At 44.1% G+C, this 10,446-nt stretch overlaps 1 protein-coding gene across 1 annotated transcript in view; it reads left to right on the top strand.

The window, feature by feature from the left end:
* Nucleotides 1–962: 962 nt before the first annotated feature.
* The window catches only part of ANXA5 (annexin A5), a 28,639-nt gene continuing 19,155 nt past the window's right edge, over nucleotides 963–10,446 (top strand). Inside the window, exons 1-2 of the mRNA XM_046656825.1 lie at nucleotides 963–1,119; nucleotides 1,269–1,312. Of these exons, the coding sequence (XP_046512781.1) occupies nucleotides 1,304–1,312 (9 nt within the window). The 5' untranslated portion in view covers nucleotides 963–1,119; nucleotides 1,269–1,303. The remainder of the gene's footprint in view (nucleotides 1,120–1,268; nucleotides 1,313–10,446) is intronic.

Raw genomic sequence — 10,446 nt, 5'->3', positions numbered from 1 at the left:
TGCCCCCTTCCCAGTAAACAACCGCTCTGCTGTGACTTTGTCAGGGCCTGATTAAGCTTGTGGCTCACATGGGAAAGCAAATGAAAAGTTCTGTACAAAGAGCCACATTAGTTCTCCATTTAATTTACGACAAAACCTCTTCTTTATTCTCCAAAGCACACTAGATTCTTCTCTCTTATCCTGCATCTCCCAGCACTTTGCTCCTCTGCTAGTTTATCTTACTGTGTCTTACTCTTGGAACTTACTACTGCAAGCTTCTGTCCTGTCCCGGGCACTCCGCCCTAGTGCCTCCCCTCCCCCACACCAGTAAGTCTGAGAAGGGCGCTGTCGTGGTTTCTTCTGCACCAGCCTAGTACCATACCCTGCAACCCCCTCCCCGCCCCCGCCTCAGGTGCTCATATATTTTATATCGAACTAATATAGGACATGGCTCAAACCTGTTATAGTAAAGTTCTAGACCGGTTTTGAAACTAGAAATCGATCCCAGGCAGAGGGTTTGAAATACCCCACGCAAGCTACCAAAGGACTATGCAGTTAAGAAAGGGCCATCTAGGAAGCAACCATTCACACTTAAAACACACACACACACTTAAAAACAAACTTGGGAAATGGTCCTCCAAGCCTCAAGCTTTTCCTAGACCATGGCAAAGACGCGCTGTTCTCGGCCCCAGCGACTTTGTCTCGTCTTCCAAAAAGACGCCCACGCCCCGCTGAGTCCGCGCACCGGGCGAGGCCACCGTTCCTGCGGCCACAGAGAAAAGGGAGGTCCCTGTGACCCCCAACCGGGACTCTGGGACAGCACCCCACGGCCCCCCAGCTGCGCGTGGAGCACGCGGTCCCCTGGGGTTCCGGCAGCAGCGCCCCCTCCAGATCCAACGCAGCAGCGGCCGGGCCCCACCCAGGCTGCGGGAAGGACGAGGACAAGCCGCGCCCCGCGCAGGCGCACTGAGCCCGGGCGGGGAGCCGGGGCGGGGCCGGCGGGGTTTCCGCTGCTCGGAGCAGACTGAGCGCCGCTGCCCGGAGCGTCCCGCGTCCGCATCCCTGCCCTGCCCAGCGCGCCGCCGTCCCGCGCTCCGCCGCTCTCCGGGAGGTTCCGGGCGCTTGGATCCTCCTGCCTGGGTGAGTGCCCCGCTAGCCTGGGGAGGGGGCTCCCTCCGGAGAGGGGGCCGGGGGCGCCTGGCGTGCGGACGCGGGCGGGGAGCTGTCCCCGGTCTGCGGGGCGCGCGGGTCTGGCTCGCTAACCCCGCGCTGTCTCTGTTCCCTTGCAGTCGTGCATCACCTTCTCCCGACCCGAGCATTCGCGATGGCACAGGTAAGGCCGGGCGACCCCGCGGCGCGCTCGGATTTCCCAACTTTGTCAGCTGCACCAAGGGAGTCCTAGAACTTGTCTAAAAGCCAAAAAAGTTTAGGAGTCAACTGAATCTGCCTTCGGGAGATCTTACACTTTTCCACTTTCCCCTTTGCTCGCCCCAACCCCTTTCCTCTGTCCCTGCTTCTTCCCCGGGACCCGCGCGGACCCGGTGGAGCCGCCCTTCGGCCGCTGCAGCCGGTGACGTGGCCGGGGGTGGCGCGCTCCCTCTCTTGAGTGAATGTGTAAGAGGGGCCCTTCCTCAAATCCAGAGGCCGCTAAAATTAGAACCAGAGCAGGAACAGCTCGTCTTGGTCACGTGAGGCGAACGCTGTGGTTTTTTTTTTGGCTTCCTTTAGTTTTTACTCCAAGTTTCCTGTATTTTAATACATTGGATGGGCACTGGCTGTTTGCGGTGGAGCTCGAGTGGAACTTTTTCAGGTTGCTCAGCCCTGATTTTACTAAAAGGAACTATTCTTCGTCGGCACTGATTTTTTTTTTCTTTTCATGCGAAAGATTAAACAGAAGAGCTGCTTCTCTTAAGTAATGAACTCGTGGAACGAGTTCTGAATTGAATTTGCCTTGAGATTGTTTAAGAAGTTGATTACCTAATTATTGGCTCTCTTTGCTGTTCTTAACATTTATTCACCATATGGGAAAGACAAAATCGTTTAATTTATATAGCAGTCTTTAAAAATTGACCGTGTAGGCCGGCCCGAGGCCGAGTGGTTAAGTTCACGCGCTCTGCTTGGCGGCCCAGGGTTTCGCCAGTTCGGGTCCTGGGCGCGGACACGGCACCGCTCATCAGGTCCTGCTGAGGCGGCGTCCCACATAGCACGACCAGAGGCACTCACAACTAGAATATACAACTATGTACCGGGGGGGCTTTGGGGAGAAGAAGAAAAAAAAGAGGAAGATTGGCAACAGATGTTAGCTCAGAGCCAGTCTTTAAAAAAAAAAAAATTGACCGTGTGATAGTCTTTTGTGAATGAAATATCAGTGCTTAACAACTCCACCCCAAAACTAATTTTTCCAAATCTCATCCATCTACCTGGTTTGTCAGAGTACAGATAAATTTTTTTAAACAAGTGTTTTAACTGTTTAAACAATGCCCTCTCTCATTTAGAGTTCACTTTTTTTTAATCAGATTGACTTATCAAAATTGAATAAGGTTTCATGGCCTTTTCCAAGAGAAAATGGGAAGATTAAGATGAGTTGGTAACTTTATTAAATTTATACAGTGCTTTCATTCTTCCTCTTTTGCACTTAAGAAATATTACAATAAACCATTCTCATTTCAGTGGAAATTTTGGTTTAGGTTCTTCCCCGTATAAAAGATACTGTTATGTGGAATTAACTTTCCTTCCCTGAGAATTATTTTTCCTATCTTGATATACTAGTGTGGTGATATAAATGATGATTTAGCAAGCATCAAAGAATAATTCCCTTTATCCTTGCTCGTTCGACTGTTTCTCAAATCTTTTTGTGAGTTTACCCGATGTCTGAAGTTTTTCAGTCAATTCCTTTTAATTATGGAAACTCTCAATCCAAGAGAGCATAAATGAACATGTCTTTTCACTTGTGACGATTTCAAAGAATGAAAATATGTAGTTCAACGGCCCTTATATGTACAAAACCTGGGAAAATGGTGACTTGCATTTTAAAATTATGTACATAATCTCTATCACAGTATTACACCAGGATTTTTTTTTTTATCAAAACTGCAGTCTTTAGTCATCATAAAAGTTACCAGGAGTGTTAGGAAAGGCACAGTGCTGAACTTTGCACTAGGTTTGTGATTAGTTATCTTTGGAAACCATAGAAGTAAAATACTTTGTTAAAATATTTAATGTTAAGATAGTTTTATTGTCTTTATGCTTACCTTTTGATGGTGTACACAATGCCCACATTATGGAATTGCCCTTTTATTGTCTAAAATTTCCCCTGGACTCCAGTGTAATTGTAGGAAAGCTGAAGCAGCGTCAGTGTTTGTTTTTAAACGGTTTCTATGGTAGTGCCTGTTGCTGGCCTGTTGTTTGGGGACCAGAGACCTCCACTCCATAGCCATCTGCACCGTAATGGAATCAGATGCCTGAGTCTTAGAGGTGCACGTTTTGGCAATTTAAAATGTACTGTTAAATATTAATGACTTAGATATTAAAAAGTGAAATTGTAGCCTCCCACAGCAGTAATTCTTCATGTTTATGAATTCTATCTTCCATACCAGCGTTGTTTTCTTTTTAGTTAATGTTGGGACCACTCTACCTATAACAGCTGCAAGAGTCCAGGAGTCAGTTATTGTATATGCAGATCCTCAATCTGACTTACAATATTTTGGGTTAGATTTCTTAAATTGGGTCCCAGCCTATTTCTTTCTTATTGCTTAACTGGCTCATGTAGGTTTTTTTATCTCACTGTTTAGCTAGAGCCAAATTGGCTCATAGATATTTTAATTTATTTTATTTAATTACTTAAAAGTACATTCTGTACTTGTGTATTCTTTGGTTTGGAAAAATCAAGAGTTGGCTGTATTTCATGGATGAATGATCCATTTATTTTATTTCAATTTAAGGCTTTTGTATCTTTAGTTTTCTTTAAGATAATGAAACTTTAAAAAATTAGATTCTGGGCATTCTGAACTTTATTTATAATGTAGTTTATAACGAATTAATATATTCAGGGCAATAGGAATGTCATGAAGGCAAAATCAGTCTTCATAACTTTTCACTAGAAACTTCGTGAACATCAGAGTTATTTCCCTGATATGTATTTAAACTGTACAAGGTTAGGTTAGAAGTTTTTTTGGTTGGCTGGAAATCATTGTGCTTTGTAACTTACAAAGGCCCTGTGCGGAACAAGCAGAAATCAATGTAAATGAGTAAATCTGAGATGAGGTCCATTCCTGAGGAGTTGGCTGCGTATTGATTGCATCTTTTCATGCCGTTCACTTTAAGGTCAAATCTCTCCGTAGAGATGATTCTTTCTTGGGATCTTAGATCAGGGTTAGCTGTTACCCATGGCCTGTGCTGCTTCGGGTTAGTCTCTCGCAGTTTCTGATTCCTTTGACTCTTGTCTTCATTTTGGATGCTGAGAAAGACCCAGATCCAAAACTGCGTGGCTGCTTTGCAAGCCACTGTGCAGTTCATTGGCATTCAGCAACATTAATTTCCTTGTCCTTGTCTGGCATCTAGTGCCCCTTGGAAGAGCTGCACAGGTGGCAAGCTAGTTAGAGGTGACAGTCTGTGGTTTTCTTCAAAGTAGTAGAAAAATAACAATATTTTTACATCATAGAGCCATTTCTGAAATAAATTTTATTTGTATAATCTGTATACTATTCTAAAACTTCACAGACACATCAGTTGATTTTTTTTTTAATTAGTGCTCCTAAGTCCTTTGCTTTAAGTGTTTTTTGGAACCAGCCTTTCAGTTTAGTAATTTATATAATGTGTAAACCTATAAGCAATTCATTAATTGGAAGGAATGCATATTCCAGTTGGTGTCATTTCTTTGGACACCAGTTCCTAACTTCTCTTTACTTTGCATTCATGAATGTCTGAAGCTTTTGAGTTGTGCCTAAGATTTATCGATATCACAGATGCATTGCCAAGTCCTTTGTATGCATTGTTTAGTGCTCACAATATAGTTTTGGAACTAAGTATTACTATTTCTGTTTCACAGAAGAGGAAATTGAGGTTGCTTAGCTGACATTGATCATATGGGACAAAGGAGGGAAGGCGTTCTGTGTAGAGGCGACAGCAGCAGAGTTAAATGCTCAGAGCTGTAGAGGAGTCTGGCGGGACCAGGAGCTGCAGGCAGTCTGGTGTTGCTGGAGTGAAGCTGCAGTCAAGTGGGGAGATGGAGCCCTGTCTTGGAAAGCAATTCTAGAAAGGCACACAAGGAGCCAGAGCTAAAGAATATGAACCATTTCGTAGGTAATGGAGTGCTGTTAAGAAGTTGTAAGTTGGGGTGTGCCATGGTCATATTTGTATTTAACAGAGATCACTCTGGTGCCAATGTGATGTTGCATTTGTGGGTAGGGAGGTGGGGTGGCGGTGCAGGGGTTGAGGGAGAGGAGAAGAGGAAAGCTGTATATTGAAAGACCACATCAGAATCTGTTGCTGTAATATCAGTGAAATCTCAGGGTCTTAAACTAGACAGTGGCTGGGACTTTAGACAGGAAGGGACTGTAGAAGAGAATGGGCAAATTCGATTGATGAGTGGGTAGTTGGAGGTGAAGGGTCATGTCAGGGTCAAGGTGACTGGCTTGCTTGACCTCATGGTTGATGGTGTTTTTCTTTGAGAAGGGAATGCAGGTTTGAGGCAGGGGGAAAGACAGAGATAGTGGTGGATTTGTTGAATTTGAGTTCCTTCCAAAATGTTTAGGTGGTGCTATCTAGTAAACAGCAGGGTATATATGATCTTTAAATCCTCTTTCATCTCTAGAGGTCATCCATTTGTTTATGTATTATCCATCTCTTCCTACAACTAAATAAGATTTAGTTGAAGTTAACTTTTTTCCTACCTTTGTGTAGGACCAGCCGTGTTCATCAGATTTCTGCACCTTGTCTGGATACAAAACGAAATAAGGTTGTGAATTCATGCGCACGCTTCTCTAATATGAGAAATCTATAAACTTGGTTGTTTTCTGAAGCATTGGTGTGAATGAATTGATCAGCGAGATAGGTTTCAAGTGCAGTTCCCAGAATGCCTGGTTGAACGGTTAGGTAGAATAGCCCTGGGCCCCTATGTGTAGTCAGTGGAGGGTCAGGCGATCGCCCTGTAACTGACTCAAGGTATCGCTGTTATTCATGGGCAGTTTAACTTTGCGTTTTATTGGTATTTGCCAAGGGGAGACATTCTTATAGTGACAGGGAGGTCACCATAGGAGAATTAAAGAAACAAGAAAAAGCTAAATCATATTGACAAAATCTTTATTTTGTTAAGTTATCAAAAACTTCTTTTCTGCCACTCTGCAGTGACTTAAGCTATTTTATAGTGATGCTTTTTTCCCTTACACTTGATTTTAAGAAAGAGCTGAAAGGTAGGATAATCAGACAAAATGGAAAGAAGCAAAAATAAGAAGGAACATGAAAGGGACAGGAAGTTATGCAAAACTAAGCAATAGTTCTAGCCAATTCAATTTTAAGGCTTTGAACTCTAACTTCCACTTTTTTGATGGGATTGGAGCAAGGGTGAGGACTAGGGCTTGAGATCTGATTCTATGTATTTGTCAGTCCTGTCGGAGCTTCTAGCTTTTTTCTGATTTTTCTTTTTCTTTTGGATTGGCCCTGAGCTAACGTCTGTTGCCAATCTTCCTCTTTTTTTTTTTTTTCCTCCCTAAAGACCTAGTACATAGTTGTATATCCTAGTTGTAGGTCATTCTAGTTCTTCTGTGTGGGATGCTGCCACAGCATGGCTGGATGAGTGGTGTGTAGGTCTGCACCCAGAATCTGAACCGGTGAACCCCAGGCTGCTGAAGCGGAACACGCGAACTCAACCACTCAGCCATGGGGCCGACCCCTTTCTGATTTTTATTTTACTTTGCAGCGCAAATCACAATCATGTCACACTGACATGATTTTCTCTCTTTTCTCTCACTTCTTTCTTAGTACGTGATTTTCAGGTTTTTTCTTCTTTGCTCGTCAGCGGGGCCCATTATCATAGGAAATGTTAATGGGCCTGTACTGTGTCCATCAGGTAAGACCTGAACTGCTCTGACTGGAGGGGGTGGGCAGAACTCTGTCAAATGGACAGAGTTGGCCTCCCCCCGTCCACCTTTCCTGGTGACCCCAGAGGGCTTTTTGCAAAACTTGAGCCTTAGAAAAACCATACTTAAAAATCACCGTACAGCTGCTTAGCAGTTGCTCAGCTATAGTAGTTTGCTTCATGATCTCTAGCTCCTGATTAGTATTGTGTGGGACATTGGGTAGATGTTTGATTAATATAGATTTCATTGAACTGGCAGACAAATTAAAAAAATTAGCTCTCCTCTGTGTCTTCAGGAAAGCTTCAGTTTAAAGTGTTGCAGACGGTCAAATGCTTTCTCATCTTTAAATTTGAAGTTATCTCTGTATTATTTTCCTATGTTTTTAATTCTGTGTGTAGACAAGCAACCCTTCACTTATTTTTGGTTTCATTTTATTTTGGCATACCTAGTCCTTGAAGGAAAAGAACGTTTTCATTTAGAGCAAACAAACAAACAGAAAAAGCCTACAAAATTATAGAGCCAGAAGAATGGATAACTTTGAAGGTGAGAGAAGAGTGAATTATATGTTGGGCCCCCTATTGTCTGAGAATAGATGATAATTCCCCTGGTAAGGCATTGGTGGCAGGGGATAAGGGAACAAGGATGGACTGAGGCTGGGGGAAGGGAGCAGTACCTCCTTGTAGGTGGAATTAACCTGGATGAGGTGTGAGAGTTTAACTTGAGGCCACTGGGAGCCACAGGAAGCAGGGGAAGCCCTCCTGTATGAGTCATCTCCAGTCACAATTGCCCAGAGTACACGGCTTTGTGTGGTGAAGGATGAGGTTTGGACAGGATGTCCAAACAAGGGTTCTGCCCTGATGATTCATGTCTGTGAGTCACGTCTGGTCCCCTAAGACCGTTATGTGGCTTTGCTAGCTCTGACCATGACTCTGATCACATGCAGTGTAGCAAAAGTGCGTCCCAGTTTCTGGAAAGCTCTCAAAAATACAACCAGTGGTTATTTCTTCTTAGTTAGTAGCTGAGATTCTTAGGATCCTTCTCTTCCTTCCATCTTTCACATCATTTCGTTCAGTCTCAGGGGTCAGATGGCTCTTCTTTTGAAGGCGAATCTCTTGTCTTTTCTGTTCTTAACCTCTCCTTTGTTTTTAACTTCTCCATCTACTGGCAACATCTTCACAGCCTGTAAACTGGATAAAGTGTGTTTTTAAAATCATGTTTTAAAAAAACTGTCATTTGTAAAATGCGAGTACACGGCCATGCGCTCCATTCATCCTTTAGTGCCCTACAATTAGGCTTTTTCTGCCACTGAAGACCTCCGAGTTGCCAAATCCAGTGGACCGTTTTTGGTCTTCCCTCTTACTTGACTTCCCTGTGGTACTGCACACCACCTTTTCTTCCTTTCCTCTTGGAAGGTCTTTCTCCTTTGGCTTCCACGCCATCATCCTCTTTGGATTTTCTTTTTACTTTTGGGAGGCTATGAGCATTGTGGTTAAGAGCCCTCTGTCCCAATGGCCTGTGTTCAAGTCCCAGCTTTGCTGCTTGCTTTCTGGTCGCTTGGGAAATTGGCCAGACCTCTCCAAGCCAGTGTGTTTCTTCATCTGTAAAATGGGGTTTCTCTGTGATGATCCCTATGGAGCTCTGAGCACGGTGCCTGGCTCATTGCTGCCCTCAGCAGATGTTAGCTGCCATTCTGATTGTAGATGACCTGCCCTGCTCCTCTGGCTCTTCTTTCCACCCCATTAATAGTGGCTTGCTTGATAGCCTCCTCACACGGCACCAGTTACCACCTCTGTGCCCCGGTTACTGACAAGCCTGCTTCTCTCCCAGTATGGCTGCAGTGAAGAAAGGCAAGACCAGCCAGCCTGTCCCTCATCCATAAAAGGAATCATCCTGCATGGTTCCCTTCTGCCCTGACCGCGTTCCGTGTGTCTTCTCCTTTCCATTTCCACTGCGCCTGACTTAGATGAGGTCTTCATCTTCTTCTTCTTAGTTTTTCAACAGTCTTCCTGTCTTCACTCTTGCGCAGTGCATGCCATTGCCTCCACTGCTGCCCCGGTAATGCCACTGTGCAGAGTTGACTTTGTTCTTCCCTGTGTGAATGTCCTCTGAGGGCTTGCCGTTGCCTGTGGCGTGAAGTCTCTTCTTCCTCACGTGGCTTTCGAGCCCCGCCTCACCCATCTCCTTGACCTTCCCCTTATTTGTTTTTCTCTCCAACCTACTGCTTGTTCCAGTCTGTTGAAATACTTAACCCTTTGTCCAAAGCGCTAGATTGTTTTATTCCATGTGTGTGTGCATGCTGAAATAACTTCCTGCACTTCTTTACTTTCATGAACCTGCCTGGCAAAATCACAGGCATCATTTAAGACATTTTTGGGAGGTATTTCTGATTTCTTTTCTTTACACCTTTCTCACCGAGTCCCTCCTGTATGTGCTCACACCACCCTGATCAGACCTCTGTGTATGTATGCCCTACGCCACTGATTCTTTACATTCCTGCCATCCCTCTTGACTTTTCGGTCATGATGTTTTCCTAGTGATTAGTACAATACTTGGCACGTGGAAGGCATTCAAAAAATGGTTGTTGAGTGAATGAATAAACAGCCAGGTGAACTAAGTAATCTGTCAGTACCAAGTTCTCACATTGCAAGAACCTGGGGTATTTATTCATTTTTACAGTGATATTGATAGTATCTTTATAAGCCATTTGAAGTCCCACTAAACATAGAAACTGCAGTTAGACCTGAGAGAAATAGCTTTCCCAAGCCATGCTGATTTTGAAGGTTTGTCTTCTCAAGTCTTATTTATTTCCCAACCTATTGATCCTTTTAATTATGTTGAACCATATGAAATTGCCAGTATTCAACCATCAGTTTCATATGGCTCAAGCTATAGGACTAATAGAAAGGAATTTGTTGGTCTTTATGCATCTGTATTTTTTGTAAATAGGGTGGAAATGGAGACTAGCCTGGCTGTGGGTGGATTTTCTACTTGGTAGAATGAAGAGCTCTGGCTTAGTTTCATGACCTTTCCCATGAAATCAGTGGGAGCGAAACCCTACCCTCCCTCTCCTTTTCTGAGTTGGCCACACTCCTTTGTTTAGCTCAGGGACAGAGGGAATGAAAGCTGCTACAAGTCAATCTGGGAGACCAAACTGAGAAGCACCCCTCCTCTTGGATTGTGTTCTTTTGGCCTCGTAATCACAACACTGAGGTTTTCCTGTAGGTTCTCTCATGGCTGACTCTTTGTTCGGAGGAAAGAAGAGTCTTCCGTCTTTCCTGAATAAGAGGAGAGACAACTGTTAAAGAAAAAAGTATTCTGATGCTTGTTCAAATGGTAGGGAAGATTTTCTTCAAGACTGTTGCAGTAGGGGTCATGACCATTACAATGGGGA

The sequence above is a fragment of the Equus quagga genome, chromosome 3 (assembly GCF_021613505.1).
Source record: "Equus quagga isolate Etosha38 chromosome 3, UCLA_HA_Equagga_1.0, whole genome shotgun sequence".
NCBI lineage: Eukaryota > Metazoa > Chordata > Mammalia > Perissodactyla > Equidae > Equus > Equus quagga.
This window is presented reverse-complemented; position numbering and strand designations above follow the sequence as displayed.